The sequence below is a fragment of the Mustela lutreola genome, chromosome 1, assembly GCF_030435805.1.
Source record: "Mustela lutreola isolate mMusLut2 chromosome 1, mMusLut2.pri, whole genome shotgun sequence".
Taxonomy (NCBI): domain Eukaryota; kingdom Metazoa; phylum Chordata; class Mammalia; order Carnivora; family Mustelidae; genus Mustela; species Mustela lutreola.
The window spans coordinates 72,676,068-72,697,799 of record NC_081290.1 but is presented as its reverse complement, the minus strand read 5'-3'; the positions used below and the strand labels follow the sequence as shown (position 1 = coordinate 72,697,799).

General features: G+C 36.0%; 1 protein-coding gene across 10 annotated transcripts in view; it reads right to left on the bottom strand.

Annotated features, from left to right (window-relative positions):
- ELF2 (E74 like ETS transcription factor 2) overlaps positions 1 to 21,732 on the bottom strand; it is a 101,375-nt gene that overhangs the window by 42,823 nt on the left and 36,820 nt on the right. For 7 of the 10 annotated variants that reach the window (XM_059168538.1, XM_059168527.1, XM_059168552.1 and 4 more), the window contains one exon: positions 9,845 to 10,010. In XM_059168538.1, the coding sequence (XP_059024521.1) occupies positions 9,845 to 10,010 (166 nt within the window). Of the gene's footprint in view, positions 1 to 2,186; positions 2,314 to 9,844; positions 10,011 to 21,732 lie in introns of those variants that run through there. The other 3 variants (XM_059168613.1, XM_059168627.1, XM_059168623.1) reach the window with 2 other exon arrangements.

Here is a 21,732-nt window from a genome sequence, read left to right as displayed (position 1 = left end):
TCCTTCCTCCAGACTTCCTACCATGCTGTACTCTGCTTGACTAATTACTTCAAACCCTTCAAATCTGTTCAAATGCTACTTCCTCAGGCAGGCATTCTCTGCCCTCCTAGGCATTCCCCAGCTGTATACTCCCTAAACTTTTCATTAATCCTATCATAACGCTCATCACATTTGATTATAATAACATGTTTAATTGTTCATTTCTCCACATAGCTGAAAGCCTGGTGAGAGGAAAGAGAGGGTCTTGTTTACCCTAAGACACTGGGCTCTGAGCCTGACATGCTGCAGCCCTTGGTTAAGAGCTGGCAGAGGATGAATGGATGGATAATTTACCTAGAAATGTGTTTTAAAGCATTCCTACATTTAAGAACCTTCAGCGAGAGCTGCGTGGGTGGCTCAGTTGGTTAAGCCTCTGCCTTTGGCTCAAGTCATGATCTCCAGTGTCCTGGGATGGAGTCCCACTTTGGGCTCTCTGCTCAGCAGGGAGCCTGCTTCTCCCTCTCCCTCTGCAGGCCCCTCCTCCTGCTTGCTCTCTCTCTCTGTGTCAAATAAATAAAATCTTTTAAAAAATGAATAAAAATTACATAGACACATTGTTATTAGTGAAATTAGAAGCTAACTAGTGTTTTAAAAACTAAAAAGTCTGGGGCAACTGGGCGGCTCAGTCTGTTGATTTTGGCTCAAGTTGTGATTTCAGGGTCATGAGATTGAGATTTTCTTTCCCCCTTTCCCTTTGCCCTTCCTCCTGCTAGAGGGCGAGTGCTTCCTCTCTCTATCTCTCTTAAATAAATAAATAAAATCCTTTAAAAAACAAATAAAAATAAAAACTAAAAGTCTGAGCACAAAGGAATGAGTGCTACTAGTTTCCAAGAGCAAACACCCTTAGTTGATCTGTTCTCTAGATATACTTATCTCTCCTCATATATAAAACATGATTCTTATAGCATACAAACACCATTTAAAATCATTCCTTTTCGTTTCTGTTTTATTAACTGACAAGGTAGTTTTTTACTTTTGGCCACTATTTTTTTCCTTCACATGACAATCTGTAAAACATATATTCAAGTGCACTAAAAATCAATGGCTATTTTAAAGAGTCCTTAAAGGATCCTGTTTTAAAATTATAGTTTAGAAAGCAGAAGCTTCATTTCATTTTCTTCTTGGATCACAAAATCTGATTAAAAAGTAACAATTATGATAAAACTCTATTGATTGAAGAAGTAATGTGTCATATTAAAACACTTTTTCATCTTCTATACTCTTCATAATTTAACACCTTATAATTACTTTGTATACTTTTAAACAATACAGTTAAATGATTTTTCACTTAAACACCCTCTGTTAAAAGACAGTAAAGAGTTTAGAGACCTTACTTAGCATATATATGGACTTCTACAACCACAACTCACCTCCATTTTTATAAACCTGATATTTTAATGTGCAATTCCCAGTAAATAGGAATTTCAGGAAGACTCATAATTGCATGATACCATATTTCATTAATTCTAAGATGTACTTTTTTCACATTTTAACATCTCTGAAATCAGGATGTACCTTACAATTGATGGTATCCTAAAATTTATAATTGGCAGCACTTATTTCTTTTAGTGGTCTAAAAATGTTTCTTACAACAGATGGTATCTTAGGCTAAATGAAATATAGTTATGAAAATATTAAAAACTTTTCTCTAATAATGCTTTCTAACTCATCTAAATCACAATACAATTATAATTCAAACAGTTCTAGAATCAATACTAAATGAACTTAAGATTCACATTTTACCTTTTTAGAAAACTAGTGACTAGGATAAGCTCAAAAAATGGATAATTAAAAGAAAACACTTCTTAAAAAAATGTAGGAAAAACTCTAGATTTAAGAAGAAGAAATAACAGAAATGGGAAAAAAAAAAAAACTTGAAGATGTTCAGTCAGTAGTAGCTACCATGGAAGTGGAGGCATGAAATAGCCCTAGAGCTTAATCTATAAAAAGAAACAAATATTAGGAACATGGCAGGGGTTAACAGAGATAACAAACTGTCTAGGAGGAAAGATACTGTTGTATTATTTCTCCCTCCTAAGGGAGGAATCATTGTCACCCTTTAAGCAAAAATATGCAATAGGTAATTGAAATAATTGTAATTAAATGTAAAATTGTAAACATTCTTAGTAAATTAAAAACCAACCTACCAGCATTGTCTTCCTTCTGGCTCAATCTGTTTCACCTTCAGGTAATCCTAGGATAGGGGCTCCTTTTCAGATCCCCAGTTTTTCATGTCGATCTTCTACCTCCCTGTGGCAACAATATTTTCTAATTAAAAGAGTCCTTTTGTGCCACAGGGAGGATTTCTGATGGTATAACAAATACAAAAGTTACCACAGCTCATCATGAAGTCAACTTAGTCTTGAGATTTTTCAAGAAAGAAATCTGGCTCCTGAACTTATTTTTCATGATAGAAATCTGGTTTTATTTTTTTTAATTGCATTTCAAAAAGCTACTTTCATTTACTTAAAAAAAAAAAAAAAAAGCAGTGCTTTCTTGTTGAATTACGTAAAAATTCTTATCATTTGTCTTTTCAACTAATCTCTAAACACAATTTTGTTGATCACAAAAAGAAGGTAAGTTTTCTTGATCATTTCTTTAACTATTAACACCAAATTTTTATATTTTGATACCTGGTTAAGAACCAAAGTCCTACTCCCAATCAGAAGAGAGAAGTAGGAAGCTACCAGACTGCTTTCAGCCAATGTCTATTAGTAAAGCTTAGCAAATCTACTTGTATTATATAACATAATGTTAATTTTGCTTAAAATGTACATTTTAAAAAGGCCAGCAAGAAATATCAAAAGCAATACTTGCTGTTCCCTTGCTGGTAAGTGACTTTCACTGTTTGTTTTCCTTTGTAATACTTCCCAATTTCTCCAATGAGCATGTGTTGATTTTCTTACAAGAAAAAAATCAAATTTAGCTGTAAGTATGAATGATTAAAACCTACTATGACTTTAAGATGAAGTTAATCTAATATCACAACATTATGGCTCTGATATATTTTGGATGGCCATACTGATGTTTTTGGATGACTACCTTTTTATATTTTAAATAACCCTAAGGTATTCAATGTTCAGCATATTAACAAAAAAGAAAATATATTTAGATCTTACATAGATGATTCTTGATTATGCTGCCATACTGAGCCAAAACTCAAATCTATTTCAATCTGTATTTCCTAACAATTATGTGTTAAACACTATATTATATACTATGTTCAACAAAATTAAGAAGTATGGTCCCTGTCTTTGAGAGACTCATACATCCACTCTGAAAACAAAAGGAGTCCGCAACCACACAAGAGCAGTATGAGAAAGTACACGGTCAAGAGCCTTAGTCCAGATGGTCTCACAGAGGATCAGGAATGGGAGAGTTTAATGTAGGCAGTTTAATCACTGTGGAGAGTTTTGTGCAGTGGGGCCTTTAAAAAATGGATAAAACCTAATCATAGTCTTGACAGGAAACTGTATTTGAGCAAAAGCTCAGAAGCATAAATAGCACAGTTCATGCAAGAGGCAATAAGGAAAGCAGCTAGAATACAGTATTTCAATAGATAAGAAGACCAGATTGAAAGGATCTACTTCTGGATGATTCCGTGAGTCACGGAATTTAGCAGAGGAGTGGCTTTTGACATCTGATAAACAAAGAGCTTCAGGAGAAGGCTAAAGGTAGGTGCCAAAGCACAGTAAGTCAAGGAAAACGAACAGACTGAAGGTATAGAGCTTTTTTTTTTTTTTTTTTTTTAAGTGGAAGTGAGAGGAAAGAGAAAAATACAACAGAGAAGCAAACAAATGTTCTGTTTTAACCTTCTCCATATTTGAAGGCATAAGGAAAGGTTCTAATGAAGTTAAGGGGATACTTACGGAGCACTTACTACATCAAAAGCACTGTGCTTTATATCTTTATTTTATGTAGTCCTCACGACCTTGAGTTACTAGTTTATGACAACGAAAGAGACTCTGAAAACGTTAAATACTGAAGGTAAGTAGTAAAGTAGGAATCTGAAGTCACAACTAAGTAACCATCAATATTCTTCCCTTTGCACTGGGTCAGTGGAAAGCCTTGGTAGGGGATTAGAGGGAAGAAGAAGAAAATCAGAGTCCTTATTCCCTGGCTCCTCTCTGTGGCATCATCCTCAAGCCAGCTGCACCCTTTGCTCAAAGGTCCCAGATTCTCCCAAGGTGACCCTTTTTCCAGGGCTCTCTTCTTCTGGGTTCCAGCAACAATTCTCTCCCTTTGGGCCTCCGGCCAAAGGACAGAAACAGCGCTGCTGCCGCCGCCTCTGGACTACTGCTCTATTTCTTATGCTCTCCCCACACTTGACCATATATTTATAACGAGTCATTCTGACATTTTTTAAATTATCCTAATTTGAGTATGACATCTCCTTTGTGATGGGATCCTGGCTATATATTTGTGCATTTTTAAATGCTTAAATATTTCTCCTTAGATGTTCTGCTTCAACTCAAAATCAACACACCTACTATCAAACTTACCTGCTTCCCAAAACAGTCTTGCCTTCCTCATATCACTATATGATACTATGACCATCACTTAAGGTAAAAAAAAAAACCTGAGTGGTATCTTAGCTAACTATGCCTCTCCCCCTAATTTGTCATGTCAAAGATTGTTAGAGCATATATAGTAGTATTGCTTATATCAGCCCCTTCTGTTCCTATCATTTCTATCTTGTTTTGCTCAAGTCGTGTCTTAACTCATACAACAACAGCTAGTATTGCCTCATCTCCCCCCTATAATCATCCACTATCTCCTGAGAAACTAATTACATCGTAGTTTCTACTCAAAACCTTCCAAACCATTTTGCTTCTTACATACCTAATCACTAAATCTTGGTTTAAATCACAGTGTAGTCACAACTCCTAATGGAACCTCCTGTCACAGTCTCATTTACTCAGTATCTTCTAAACGTGCCTTGACTGGAATATTCCCATTACTAATTATATTTCCCTCAGCCTACAATACCTTTCACTTACCTCCTATCTGCCCATCCAAACCCTACCATCTGTCCCCCTTCCTTTCTTCAAACCTTCCCTAATCCTGTAAACTGAGCTTTCTTCTTCTGAAAATGTCTTTGAATTTATAAATAACACCCTATTGGTCCTATACTGCTTTATATTTTCTTTTTTTTTTAAGATTTTATTTATCTATTTGTCACAGAGAGATCACAAGTAGGCAGAGAGGCAGGCAGAGAGAGGAGGAAGCAGGCTCCCTGCTGAGCAGAGAGCCTAATGTGGGGCTGGATCCCAGGACCCTGAGATCATATGACCTGAGCCAAAGGCAGAGGCTTAACCAACTGAGCCACCCAGTTGCCCCCATACTGCTTTATATTTTCAATATGATTTATATTACATATAAGTACATTATTAACCCCTTGAAGGAAGGAAACATGCTGAAAACGGTACCCTTGCACATAAGAAATGCAAACTATTTACTAGTGTGTTATCATAAATTAAAGTCAAAGTTTAAGAGGATAAGTACAGCAAGTTAAGGTGCAAGATGAAGAAGCAGATCCTAAACAGCTCAATCTTCTCAGCTAAGCCTTAGGATTTCTATCAAAACTTATCTACTATGGATTGCATTGGTATAAACTTACTACTTTTTATTTTTACTTTTTTAAACTTACTCCTTTTTAAAAGGTAACCTATAATAGCCTTTTAAAATTTGTATGTACTTTATACATATGTACATATATACGGTTTTTTAAGAGTGAATGTAAAGACTGCATTTTCAACTCTTAGTAGGGAATCCCAGAGACTCCCTTCCAGCCCCAACTCAGCACCTCTGTCTTTCTAGCAGGTCTCCAGAGCTGCTGGGCTCTGCAGCCACTGGCAAAGGTATTTCCAGCCTGCCAGTCAAGACCACCCTTCATTATACTTCACTGCTATTCCTCAAAGATTCTTTATGATTTCTGATATCCAATTATCATCAAAAAGCAATCTATTGTTTTAAAAAGGCAACTTATAACTTTAGATGAATACACTTAAAGTCTCAAACATATTTGGTTCTTCCTATAAAATTTGAGAGGATTACTATTACTCATAAACTCTGAGGAAAATGTAGATTTTCTCTGTCTATAAAAGACATTTACGACTAACAAGATGAGAAATTATTTTATACATAAAATAAGATGGCTGAATATACACCACTATGTAATTTTAATACTCCTGCCTGGATTTCATCATGAACATTGTCTCTTGTATAGACATATACATATGGGTATACAGGAATAAAAGTAGAAAAATTCCGATGTAAACATGCAGAGAACTGATATAACAGGTCACTAAATATAATTATGAACATTTTTTAGGCTAATATAATCTAAGTTATAATGTAGAAGTATTCCAGGAAGCATTTCCTAGATGTACAAAAGGAAATTCTGTTCTATACGGATCTCATGTCCACCAATTCACCAAAAAAAAACCACTGTAGACATCTTATAAATATTTCTTTCCTTTTCTTCCCAATCAGCTTCTTCTCTAAAGCCTATATATATATGGAATTTAAGTTAAAAATTTATAGCACCACAAGAATGAACCTGATCCTAATTCATTACCTAAAAGGAAATACATCAGGATAAGTCATAACAACATGTATTTATCTGTATATGTTCTAGATGTCAGAAGAATGAAAATTTATTCAGATTTTAACTTTTTAAAAATGTGTTTTATTCTTTACGAGATGCCTGGCTGGCTTAGTCGGTAGAGCATGGGACTCTTGACCTTGGAGTTGTAAACTCAAGCCCCATGTTAGGTGTAGAGATTACTTAAAAATAATACCTTTTTTAAAACTTATTTTATTCTTTAAATAAAAACAAAATTAAGTTTGGGATGCCTGGGTGGCTCAGTTGGTTAAGCCACTGCCTTCGGCTTAGGTCATGATCCCAGCATCCTGGGATGGAGTCCTACATTGGGCCCCTTGCTCAGCAGGGAGCCTGCTTCTCCCTCTGCCTCTGCCTGCCATTCTGTCTGCCTGTGCTCACTCTCTCTGACAAATAAATAAATAAAATCTTTAAAAAAACAAAACAAAACTAAGTTCAGATTAACTGATTCTAAACTAATGTATATATATTAACAATCCTTATAAACTTGCATTAAAAACCTATGAGCCATAATATTTTCAAATAACTCAGTATATTGTAGTCTCAAGTTCCACATGTCTTATGATAAGTAAATGGGAGTGTTTTAAATTGTTCTGATTATACTTGTATTAGATGTATGAGCCGTAGACTTCAGTCTGAATTTGGTATTGCCTTTAAAAGAATTATAAATGAATTCTAAGTTTTACAGTGTTATTCTGTAAAGAGAGACAAGAATAGCTATACTATACTATTCTTCATTTTTTGAGGTAGTAAAGCAAACATAGATTTTTAAAAATGAGCCAGAATGGAATTTAAAATGTTTAAATGAACTTCTCAGTTTCTTCTAGACTATTTTAGAATAATGTAAGTTATTTACTAACATTTCCTTTTAGTGCTAAAGAAAACCAATCTAAAAAATATTATCAACTAGTCAGAAACCAATTTCAAATTATGACAAAAGTAGGGACGCCTGGGTGGCTCAGTCAGTTAAGCCGCTGCCTTCCGGTCAGGTCATGATCCCAGAGTTCTCAGATCGAGTCCCACACTGGGCTCCTTGCTTGTCAGGGAGCCTGCTTCTCTCTCTACCTCTGCCTGCTACTCTGCCTGCTTGTGCATGTTCTCTCTCTCTCTGACAAATAAATAAATAAAATCTTTTTTAAAAATCACAAAAGTAACTATTCTTTAACCAGACTATGTATATCCTCTTTTTCAATATTACAATCATTCTTATCTCTCCCCTGCAAATGATTATTCCCATCCTCAGAGTTCAAGATAACAAAGAAAATAAAATCCCTTGAATAGATTATATTTGCTTCCTATTTGGAATTGTTTTTACATGAGTAATTTAATTAATGAAACACTGATCATCAATTATACAACCCATAAGATTTGGCTGACCTGCTCTGGTATTTTAATGTGATAAATATGTATAATTTTCTACTAATGGGAATTTGGTACTATAGCTTTCATACTTTACAAAGTTTCCAGTTTGCTACCAAAATCAGAGTCTTATTTTTTTGATCAAAACATTTTCCAGAAATTTCAAACAGGTTCTTTTTTTTTTCATTCAACTGAAGCTATCATACTTTTTTTTCTTGTGCTATTAGTTTTGTTTAGTTACACCCTAGTTACACTCCTATAATAAAATCAGTTACAATACCTACTTCAAAATATCATCCTGCATAATACTTTTAACTATACTTCCTATTCTTTTCCTCAAGAAGAAAATTTATGTCTGCCATGATGCTTCTAGCTTCAGACTGGAAAACTCTCCAAAACTCTCAAAAAAACTCACATGTGTCTTCCTACCACTTGCATTATCTACTGTAAATCAAGTACCACTCCAGGCCAGTCACAGAGCCTATATAAAGTGTTTCGCTACCTAATCTGAGAAAATGATGTGACTATCACTTCACATGGGGTTTGCTGGCACTATTGTCATCATTGCTCTGCAGAGCCAGGTAACTTTTAATCCCGCAGCTCAATAAAAAATACAACTGTAGGAAAAAAAGAAAATCAAAATAAAACTGGAGAAGAACAGCAGTAAGCTAGAAGAAGCTAGTAGTCTTAGGGAATGCTACTGGCATCAAATATTCAAAATTTTTAGTCACGGGACTTCAGTACATTTACAGAAACTTATCTAAATACTTAAGAATGATGGGGCATCAGGGTGGCTCAGTCAGTTAAGCATCCAACTCAACCTCAGCTCAGGTCTTGATCTCACAGTCGTGAGTTCAAGCACCATGTTGGGCTCCATGCTGGCCATGGAGCCTACATACATACATACATACATAAATATTTAAGAGTGTTTATTAGAATTGTAAACCAAGTATAAGGATTCTTTTTCTCCATTAAGAGCTGAAGGTAAATTTTAATGTTTATTATTACAAAATAGTCACTATAATCTTTCTGGTAAAATACTCTATTTTCTTTATGGCCAGTGGCAAAAATGAAAATCTTTCTAAGAATTATATATATTAATCTCCAACTAAACATATAATTATCTCACCATAAAAAGACTGAAATATCAAAATTTCTCAGAAGACAAAAAGGGAAGGAGACTCTGATAGACTGCTACAAAGATGCTTCTGATCTAAGAAAAAAGGAATCAGGGCGCCTGGGTGGCTCAGTGGGTTAAGCCGCTGCCTTCGGCTCAGGTCATGATCTCAGGATCCTGGGATCGAGTCCCGCATCGGGCTCTCTGCTCAGCAGGGAGCCTGCTTCCTCCTCTCTCTCTCTGCCTGCCTCTCTGCCTACTTGTAATCTCTCTCTGTCAAATAAATAAATAAATCTTTAAAAAAAAAAAAAGAAAAAAAGAAAAAAGGAATCATACTTCTCCACCAATATCAATTCAAAGAAACTCTTAATCTGTCATAGAATGAGACTACTGTCTTTATTTTTGAATTAAAAAGTTACTCTCATATACTAGCCTATGGACTTCTGTAAGTTATTCACACTCTCAGGGGAAAAAATGGTAATTTTATTATTATTGGCCTGTAATCTTGTTCTGAGGGTCCATGATATGAGACCTGTTACACTAAAAAGAACTGTAATGTAGAACTGTATGTCAGTTCCCTTAAATAAGAGATATTTCACTGGTTTCCAAGCAAAAAGAGGTTCTTTGGTATAGTACTCATCACAATAGTAATAGTGACACAAAATAAGGAGTTACAAATAATGAACATTTTATGAGATGTCTACCTGTTTCCACATTCTCGGTCTCAACTTCTTGTTCTTCTGCCACATCTTGCATCATGTAAGTCTCATCATCATAGACCAGAACCTGGGCTGCATAGCCCTGCTCTAATCTGGCACTTGGAACTGGCTCCACAATCACTGCTGGATAGTCAGAAACCTTTTCACTTTCCTACAAGAGCAAATTGAGAAAATAATCAACCTTTTTATTCACAAATTCTCAATTTACTTATAAATACTTGAGTTCCCCTAGTCTCAAGCAGGCTACACAATGAGTGTCATATACTATAATTACGAATGTAAAAACCAAAACAGATGAAAAGGGAACTTTAATAATCAAATCTCAGGAGGTGACATTTTAAATAAGCAGGGCTTTAGAATTAAGATGACAAATTAAAAACATGCATATCATTGCACTATCTCATGAAACCCACAAAAACAAATAAATGACTTCTCAACACAAACCCATAAGGAGAAGACCTAAGAGCAACAGAATCTTGGGAGATTTAAAGTGGATGGTAAGTGTATTGAAATGGTTTAGCAAACCCAAGAAAGCCAAACACAGTCTGGCAGCAAAAAGAAGCTGAGAGACAACACACTTTACACTGGAGAGCCCACAGAAAGCAATTCCCATCACTCCTGGAAATGGAGCAGCAGGTGTAGAGAAAGAGGAGGGGTTCAAACAGGAAGATTCCATTAAAGCTGTCTGAAAAGCACTTTGATTCCTAAACCATTCCCTCATACATGATGCTAGGCAACTGGCCCTCACCTCAGGAGAAGACTGGAGAATTAACTTTCTGGTGATGGAAAAACAAAAGCATCTTTGAGGAATCTTAGGCATATTTGCTTGTATCGGTATTGCACCAAAAACAGAGTTTTCAATCAGCTTTTTAGACCTCCACTCTTAATGATGAGCAGGCAGCCAAGTATTACTAGTCATCTAAGGAAGAGCCTCTACCACCGAATATATACTTATACGTACACACCCACACACATATGGGGCATATTCTTCATAGAAATAAGATATTATAGCCATAAAACAAGAACGGAATACAATTTAATCAAGATTTAAAAAGAAAGAGTTCAGAAGTTAAAAACATGACAGTTGAAATAAAAAAGACAGAGGCTTGGGAGACAAAACTGAAGCAGTCTTCCAGAAACCAGAGAAATAAGATGAATTTTTGAAAAATAGGAGTGAAAAGAGAATGGTATCAGAGGAATAGTCCAAGAGGTCCAATATCTGAATAACAGAGTTCCAGAAAAAGAAAATGGGATGGGGGAGAGGGGAGGTTGGAAAGAAATTAAAGACTTCTAGAAAATGTTTTGAGCTGACACATATGAGCTGCCCATTTGAAAGTACCTACCAGATATTTAATATAAAAAATTAAGGAAGACCTACAATGAGGCTGTAAAATACCACAACACTGGGGAAAAAAAGAAAGATTCTACAAGTTTCTAGAGAGAAAATGCAAGTCACATACAAAGAATATGGACTCAGACTTCAGTCTTCTCAATAATCATATTAAAAGAAAAATGACATTGAAACCATTTCTTCAGATTAGAAAGGAACACTATTTCTTTTTTAAAAGATTTATTTATTTGACAGAGACAGAGAGAGGGAACACAAGCAGGGGGAGTGGGAGAGGGAGAAGCAGGCTTCCTCTAAGCAGGGAGCCCGATGTGGGGCTCGATCCCAGGACCCTAGGATCATGATCTGAGCTGAAGACAGACGTTGAAAGACTGAGCCATCCAAGCACCCCTAGAAAGAAACACTATTTCTAACCTGGAATTCTTCAGCCAGTCAAATCATCTTATGAAAATTAGGTATTTTCTCAAATTTGCAAGATCTCAAAACATTTACCTTCCATACATCCTTTCTCAAGAAGCAAGTAGAGAATGTATTTCATCAAAACAAAAGTAAAATTTTATTAAGACAGCAACTTAAGATAGAGAATATGGGAGATTCAAAATGGGAGAGAAACACTAGTAATCTTGATGTGGACTGTGAAGAGTGAGCCCAGAATGCCAGCAATGCACTGGATTTATAAGGCAAACAGTCTGGATTGCAGGAACATGATTCCTGAGACAGAAGAGAAACTGTCATCACCGAGACAACCACCGGCACTGTTCCTAAGGACACAGTGTCCAGATAAGCCTATTCCCCATTTTTATTCATATTTGGCTTACTTTGATGTATCTACCTTGCATTGCTAACTACATCAGTGAAGAACACTCGTTTCACCTCCTAGATGTGTCCTACTTTGATCTACTTACTCTTAAGTGTTAGAAGAAGGCAACAAAGCGCTTGGGAAACAAACAAGCAAAAAGCAGAACAGCTTTCCCTGTGATGGTATATACACCTGCTGAACAAATCTGCAACACCAGGTCATACCATTGCCTGAAACCTGACCAAGATGATCCTATGTTTCCAAGAACTAAGTCACGACATTCCTTACTCACTTGCTGAGGAGAACCTCCTGAAACTCTGTGACCGGATGCCAGACTAGACTTCCTTTTCCTGGAAGCTTTAATCTAACTGTGATGATGCTATCATTTCCTAACTCAATTAGCTTGGGACATTATTCATTTTTTCAAAGTACAACAACATGTTTAGGAGTATCTCGAAAGACAATAAAGCTATAAAGAAAAGTAAAGGAATAGTACCACATAGGTCAGGATAATGGCACCTCTGCGAATATTAAGAGAGGCATACTTCATATTCTAAAATACTACTAAATGCTATTTTATTAACCTGATTGATAAGTAATATTTATTCTTTTTATTCTCAAACTAAACATATATATTTTATACACTTTTCATTTTGTATCAAACACTTCACAAAAAATTTAAATAAATTAAAAATAAAGGTACAATAAATTAAAAATAAACAAGCCCATATGCTGAATATTAACATTGAATTTCCTACTCTGTATGAGGCAAAAAAAAAAGTTTATATTAAAAAAGAAAATCCTGGGGCGCCTGGGTGGCTTGGTCAGTTGAGCAACGGACTCTTGGTTTCACCTCAGGGCATTATCTCAGGGTCCTGGGACTGACCCCCATTTCAGGCTCTGCATTCAGGGGGGAGTCTGCTTCCCCTCTCCCTCTCCTGCCCCCTCTGCCCTATCCCCTGCTCAAGCACTCTCCCTCTCAAATAAATAAATCTTTTTTTAAAATCCCTTCCCACAAATTGGATATACTAACAGTTGAATCTCCATGCTTCTTTCTCAGCTTTATAACTACAACCTACAGGCAACATCACCTAGCTCTAACAGTTGAGGAGCATGGCACAGGTAAAAACTAACAAGATCTCCACTCATCAGAAACTCAGAATGCAACAACAGAAGTGGCATTTGAGCTAGTACTGACCCAAGCAGTAAATAAAACTCAAGATATTTATAACTTCTTTAATTCCTCTGAAATCTAATAGTCTTACTATTAGTAACATTAACCTGAATTATTTTATATTGTGAACTCTCCACCTCCACCTTACCAGTAGGAAATAAATCAAGTTGTCTAAACTATGCAATACTTGAGTCCAGAATTCTGTACGTCAACTTGCCCATTTATACTATTTTCCCCACCAACTAGAATTCTAGACCCACTCTTCTCTGTCATATACGTTAGTTGGGTTTTAACATTTCAATGGTTCCACCTTTATTAGAAAAATTCAACTTTTCTTTCTTTTAACCAAACTCCAGATCTTTGCTTCTTATACCTGTATACACTCTCAAAAGATAGTCTCTTTGGCTAGTTATCTACACATACATTGTCATCTGGATTCCACCACCTCACTGAAACTATTCTCTTAAATGTCAATAAGGACTAAATTCTTTTCCTACTTTTCATCTTCCTTTCCCTTTCTGCAGACTCTTACACACTTATACACTCTTACCTCATTTTAAAAACTATTTCTTCCATCTTTTTCACTCTCTACCACTCTACTTTTAAGCATCTCCTCTGATTCTTCTTCCATCTCCAGCGACTGAAATATAGCCAATTAACTAAGGTTCTGTCCTCAGAATTTCCTTTTTAGTCTATTCTACCTTCCCTGGCAAGGCCACCCATTCTTAGGGTTTATTTTAAAATAGCACCTCTATACTGATGATTACTAAATATTTTTCTTCTTCTCTGACTCATCTCCTGAACTCCAGAACAAAGTTTTAAACTACCAACTTAACATCAGTACAAGAATAATCAGCTAAGACTCCAAGCTTAACATGTTTAAATGGAACAAACAACAGTATCTTTCCCTGTTCTCCCACCCTGTGTTCTTCTCTAAATCTGGTTCTTCATATTAAAAAAAGAGAGAGAAAGAGAAAAAGGTTACCATATTCATACCTCTCAAAGTCCCTTGAAAATTAAATATCCACAAAGTACATATGCTTAGCACAGGGTTTAGAACAGAGTAAATACTCAATTAGTGATAGCTAATTGTCATATTATAACATTAGTAACAGTATTCAAACCTACTATTTGCCCTCAACTGTGAAGGGCATCTTTTCACATTACAATCAGAATTTTATTACTTCTTTGTACAAAACGCTTCCATGACTCCCCACTTGTCTAAAAAGAAAACTGAACATATAAAACAATGGTTTTTAACACTCTTTGAAGTATAACCCTCAACCCACATTAGGTGTTGAATTGATTCAGATTGGGGGATTATAGAAGACTTACTAGAACATGGTCCTGAATGGATGAAAATGATTTTGATAGATGTGGAAGGCAATTGTAGGCTCATGAGCAAAAGTCATGGAAGCTTTCCCATTTGGGAATTAAGGACAAAACAAGTAATCAGAGAACTGTGAGAAGTAATGCAGAAAATAAGGCTGTAAATGGGATATATTAATTTTTGGAGGTGTTGTAACAAATTATCATAAACAGGGCTGTAATGCTGCTATTAATGTCCCTGCTCTTCCCCTCCCTTCTGTTCTGCTGTATTCTGTATCACCTGAGTCAGTTTACCAGATCATACAGTAACTGTGCACTTCATTTTAAAAGAACTGTAAAATTATATTTCCACTATAAATGTATGAGTTCCCGTGCTCTACATCCTTTCAACACATGGTATCCCTGTTTGTTTGTTTGTTTATCCAATTAGAGAGAGAAAGAGCACAAGCTGGGGGAGAAGCAGAGGGAGAGGGAGAACCAGGCTCCCCACTAAGCAAGGAGTCGAATGCAGGACTTGATTCCAGGACCCCTGGATCATGACCTGAGCTGAAGGCAAACGCTTAACCAACCCAGCTACCACAACCCTCCAACACATGGTATCCCTGTTATTTTTATCATTGTGTGTAAGTATGTAGTAGTAGCTCCCTGTGGTTTTGTTTCCCTGATATATTAATACTGAATTTCCTACTCTGTATGAGGCCAAAAAAAGGGTGTTTTTATGTGCACTCATTGGCCATTCATACTATTAACCATTCAAATCTTTTCCCCATTTTAATGGATTATCTCCAACTTATTTTTTTAAAGATTTTATTTGAGAGAGTATAAGAGAGAGAGCATGAGAGGAGGAGGGTCAGAGAAAGAAGCAGCCCCCCACTGAGGCTCCATTCCAGGATCCAGGGATCACAACCCAAGAGGAAGGCAGACACTTAGAGGACTGAGCCACCCAGGCAGGTGCCCATCATACTTATTATTTTATACATTCTGAATATAAATCCTTTGTCAGTATATATATTGTAAATATTTTTTCCAATCTTTGCTTCACCTTTTCATTTTCTTAATGGAATTTTTTAAAAAGTTTAAAGACATTATTTATTTGAGAGAAAGAGAGCACAAGCAGGTGGAGGGGCAGAGAAAGAGGTAGAAGCAGGTCCTCATCGAGTAGGGAGCCTGATGCAGGGCTGATCCCAGGACTCTGGGATCAGGACCTGAGCCAAAGGCAGCCATCTAAATGACTGAGCTGCCCAGGTGCCCTTTAATGGAATTTTTTTTAAGAACAGAGGTTTTAAATGTAAATGAAATTCATCATTTTTTCTTTTAAAGCTTTTTTCATGATTTTGTGTTCAATCTAAGAAAGCATTGCCTAATTCAAGATTGAAAAAATCTTCTCCTCTATGTTTTCTTCCAGAAGTTTTTATAGTTTAAACATTTAACTCTATGATCAATTTCGAGTTATTCATTGTCTATGATCTGAGAACGGATTGAGTTCATTTATTTGCATATGGATATCCAGTAGTTCCACCATTATTTGTTTAAAAGACTATCCTTTCTGCACCAAATTACATTACCACCATTACTGAAAATTAATCAGTGTTATATGGATCTATATTATATTCCACTGATCTACATGTCTGTTGCCATATCAAACCACACTGTCTCAATTATTGGGACTTCATAGTAAGTCTTTAAATCAGGTGGATAAGCCCTCCAACTTTGTTTTAACATATGTCTTCCAGTCCATAAACATGGTGTAACTCTTCATTTATTTAGGTCTTTAATTTCTCTCAACATGTTGAGGTTGTCTGCATACAGATCTTTTATTTACTTATTAAGCCTATCTCTGTATTATTTTGATACTGCTAAACAGTACCTCTTCTTAAATTTCATTTTCCAGTTGTATTTTGCTTATATGAACACAATTGATTTTTACATATTCATCTGTTCTGAATTTATTAATTCTAACCATTGTGTAGATTTCTTAAGACTTTCTATATACATGATTGTATCATTTAGAAATAAAGACAGTTTTACTTCTTCTTTTCCAGTCCATAGGTCTTTTATTTTTCTTGCCCTGCAGCAATGGCGGCACTCCAATATTGAACAGAAGTGCTTAGAGCAGATATCTTTGCTTTACTATCAACCTTAAAAGAAAAACATACCCCTTTCACCTTTGAGTGATACTGGCTGTGGGTTTTTCACAGATGCACTTACAGGTTGAAGAAGTTGCCCTCATTACTAGTTTAGGGAATCTGTATAATAAACAGGTGTTGAATTTTGGCAAATGGGTTTTCTGTGGCTACTGATATGATCACATGATTCTCCCTTTTTACTTTGTTAATGTGATGCATTACACTGATTAAACCTACCTTGCTGGGATAAACTCCATTTGGGACATATGAACCCTATGCTTGCATTTTGTCAAGAATGTTTTTGTCTATGCCCATGAAAAATATTGTTTGTAGTTTTCTTCTCCTGTGTGTCTCTGGTCTTGGTATCAGAATAATGATGGCCTTCAAAATAAGTTAGGAAATGCTATGTTGTCTATTTTCTAAAAGAATTATGTAAGATTATTATTTCTTGCATATATACTTGTTAAATCAACAATAAAACCATGGCACCTGGGTTGCTCAGTCAGCTGTCTGACTCTTAATCTCAGCTCAGGTCCTGATCTCAGGGCTGTAATCTCAGAATTGTGGGTTCAAGCCTTGCCTTGGGCTCCATACTGGGCCGCCTGGAGTCAACTTAAAAAAAAAAAATGCAGGCCTAGACAATCAATAAAGCCAAATTGCTCTGGAAATTTCTTTGTGGAAAATATTTTGTCTAGGAATTCAATTTATTTTAAGATAGAAGGCTATTCAGAATTTCTATTTCATTTGGAATGACTTTCAAAGATTTTGTCCATTTCATCTCAGTTGCCAAGCTTATTGGCATGAAGTTGCTCATAATATTTAGTGTCAATACTAAGGACTCTTTCATTCCCTATATTAGTAATTTTTTTTAAGATTTTATTTATTTGAGAGAGTGCACATGCACAAATGGGGGGTAGGGGCAGAGGAAGCAGACTACTCACTGAGCAGGGAGCCCAACGTGGGACTTGGTCCCACGACCCTGGGATCACAAGTGGAACCGAAAACAGAAGCTTAGCTGACTGAGCCACCCTGGCGCCCTCTATTAGTAATTTTTGCCTCATGGTTTTGGGTTTTTTTTTTCTTCTGTAGTCTACTTAAGAGATTTATCAATTTTGTTAATTTTTTCAAAGAACCAGCAGGTAGTTAATTTCTCTGATGTTTGTCCATTTTCTACCTTACTGACCTGTTCTTATTTTTATTTCCTTCCTTCTACTTTCGATTTAATTTGATCCTCATATTCTAGCTTATTTGGACGAAAGCTTAAATGATTTTAGACTATACTCCTTTTCTAATTAATATAAGTTTTTAAAGGTATAAATTTCCCTCTAAGCACTGCTTTAACTACATTCCTCAAATTTTGATATATTGTGTTCTCATTTTCATTTAATTAGGATATTCTCTAAATTCTCTTGTGATTTCTTTTTAATCCATGAGTTATAGAAAAGTGAGCTGTTTAACAACCAAATATTTGAGGATTTTTCAAGAGTTTTTTGTCGTTAATTTCTAACATAACTCTGCTTTGGTCAAAAACTTTCTCTGTATGATTTCAATCCTTTAAAAAGTAGATATGGGATAACTGGGTGGTTCAGTCAGTTAAGCATCTGACTTTTTTTTTTAACATAGACTAACATTTTATTTTATTTGGATAAAAGGATCATTTCTAATGTGAACTTAATTAATTAATATACAGTGTATTATTAGTTTCAGAGGTAGAGTTCAGTGATTCATCAGTTCTTTATAACACCCAGTGCTCATTATATCCTGTTGCCTCCTTAATGCCCATCACCCAATTACCCCATCCCCCCTACCTGCTACCCTCCAGCAACCCTGTTTGTTTCCTATGATTAAGAGTTTCTTATGATTTGTCTCCCCCTTTGATTCTGTCTTTTCTTTTTCCATCCCTTCCATTATGTGCCTCTGTTTTGTTTCTTAAATTCCACATGACTGAAATCATATAATTGTCTTTCTCTGCTTATTTCACTTAGCATAATACACTTTAGTTCCATCCATGCCCTTGCAAATGGCAAGATTTCATTTATTTTCATAGCTGAGTAATATTCCATTGAACACATACACCACATCTTCTTTATCCATTCATCTCCTGCACTCTTTCCATGGTTTGGCTATTGCAGACATTGCTGCTATAAACATTGGGGTGCAGGTGCCTTCAGGTCACTACATTTTGTATCTTGGGGTAAATACCTAGTAGTTGCAGTAGCTCTATTTTTAACTCTGAGAAACCTATTATACCATTTTCCAGAGTGGCTGTACCAGCTTGCATTCTCACCAGCAATGTGAGAACTTTCTCTTTCTCTGCATCCTCACCAACATTTGTTGTTTCCAGACTTGTTAGTTTTAGCTCTCCTAATGGTCTAAAGTGGTAGCTCATTGTGGTTTTGATTTGTATTTCCCTGATACTGAGAGATACTGGGCATATTTTCAGGTGTCTGTTGGCCATTTGGATGTCTTCTTTGGAGAAATGTCTGTTCATGTCTTCTGTCCATTTCTTGACTGGATTATTTGTTCTTTGGTTGTTGAGTTTGATTAGTTCTTTATAGATTTTGGACACTTTATCCAAAGTAATAAGGCATTTACAAATAAGGCATTTGCAAATATCTTCTCCCATTCTGTCAGTTGTCTTTTGGTTTTGTCAACTGTTTCCTTTACTGTGCTGAAGTTTTTTATCTTCATCAAGTCCCAGTAGTTCATTTCTGCTTTTGTTTCCCTTGCCTTGGGAGACGTGTCTAGGAAGAAATTGCTGTAGCAGAGGTCAAAGAAGTTGCTACCTGCATTCTCCTTAAGGATTTTGATTGATTCCTATCTTACGTTTAGGTCTTTCATCCATTTTGAGTTTATGTTTGTGGTGTAAGAAAATCGCCCAGTTTCATTCTTCTGCATGTGGCTGTGCAATTTCCCAACACCATTAGTTAAAGAGACGGTCTTTTTTCCATTTATTCTTTCCTACTTTGTCAAAAATTAGTTGACTATAGAATTGAAGGCTCTCTATTCTGTTCCATTGATCTATGGGTGTGTTTTTGTGCCAGTACCATACTGTCTTGATGATGACAGCTTTGTAACAGAGCTTGAAGTCAGTCATTGAGATGCCACAAGCTTTGGTTCTCTTTTTCAACAATCCTTCGGCTATTTGGGGTCTTTTCTAGTTCCACACAAATTTTAGGATTATTTGTTCCAATTCTGTGAAAAATGTTGCTGGTATTTTGATAGGGATTGAGTTGAATGTATAGATAGCATAAATATCCTAACAATATTTGTTCTTCCAATCCATGAGCATGGAACATTTTTCCATTTCTTTGTGTCTTCCTCAATTTCTTTCATGAGTACTTTATTGTTTTCTGAGTACAGATCCTTTGCCTCTTTGCTTAGGTTTATTCAGAGGTATCTTATGATTTTGGGTGCAATTATAAATGGGATCAACTCCTTAAATTTCTCTTTCTTCTGTCTCATTGTTAATGTATAGAAATGCAACTGATTTCTGTGCATTGATTTTATATCCTGCCACTTTGCTGAATCCGTGTATGAATTCTAGGAATTTTGGGGTGGGGCTTTTTCAGTTTTCCATATAGAGTATCATGTCATTTGCAAAGAGTGAAAGTTTGAGTTCATCTTTGCTAATCTGGATACCTTTTATTTCTTTTTTTGTCTGATTGCTGAGGCTAGGACTTCTAGTACTATGTTGAAAAACAGTGGTGAGAGTGGACATGCCTGCATGTTCCTGACCTTAGGGGGAAAGCTCTGTTTTTTCCCGTTGAGAATGATATTCACTGTGGGCTTTTATATATGGCTTTTATGATACTGAGGTATGTTCCCTCTATCCCTACACTGTGGAGAGTTTTAATGAAGAAAGGAAAGCATCCAACCTTGACTTCAGCTCGGGTTGTGATCTCAGGCTCATGGGATAGAGCCCCAATGGAAAATCTGATTGTTTCCCCTGTCCCTTGCTCTACCCTTTCCCTGCTCACGTGCTCTCTAAAATAAATCCTTTTCTAAAAAAGTATTGAAATGTGTAGATACACCTGCCTACCCAAGTTGGTGGAGCATGTGACTCTGGATCTCAGGGTTGTGAGTTCAATCCTGACACTGAGTGTAGAGATTACTTAAAAATTTAAAAAAAAAAAAAAAAAACTTAAAAAAGTATTCAGATATATAGCCCAGCTTATGACCTATCTCGGTTCACTGTCCATGCACACTCAAAATGAATGTGTACTATTAGGTAGAGAGTCCCATAAATGCCCATTAGGTGAAGCTGGTTGGTAATGTTGTTGAAGCCTTCTATATCCTCATGGATTTTCTAAATTGTCCTGTCAGCTTCTGAGAGGAATGGAGCAATCTCCAACTAATACTGTGGACTTATCTATGTTTCCTTCCTTATCTATGTTTCTTTCTTTTCTGTCACTTTTTGCCTTGTGTATTTTGAAGCTCTAATATTGAGTGCATATGCATTTCTTGATAAATGGTCCTTTTATCATTTATGAAATGTCTATCTTTACTCCTGGTAACATATTTTTTTAAAATTTTTATTTATTTGACATAGAGACACAGTGAGAGAGAGAACACAAGCAGGGGTAGTGAGAGAGGGAGAAGCAGATTTCCCACGGAGCAGGGAGCCTGATGCAGGATTTATCCCAGGGACCTGGGATCATGATCTGAGCCAAAGGCAGCCACTTAACAACTGAACCACCCAGAAGCCCTAAACCTAATCTATTTTTAATCCTATCCAGTGAAATTTTTACAAATAGTATGTATTTCATTTCTGGATGTTTTGTTTGGGTTTTTTATTTTTTTATGTCTTTTATGGCTCTCCTCTGAGGTTCATGTTTTCTTTTAACTTCTTGAGCATATTTATAATGGCTGTTTTGAAGTCTTATCTGCTAATTTCATCATCTCTATCATTTGTTTTTCTGTCTTGATAGTATTTTTTTCCTTCAAGTTATCGGTTATATTGTACCTCCTTCTTTGCATTTAACATGACTGGGTGTTAAAATGTGTAAATTTTAGGGGCGCCTGGGTGGCTCAGTGGTTAAGCCACTGCCTTCGGCTCAGGTCATGATCTCAGGGTCCTGGGATCGAGTCCCGCAT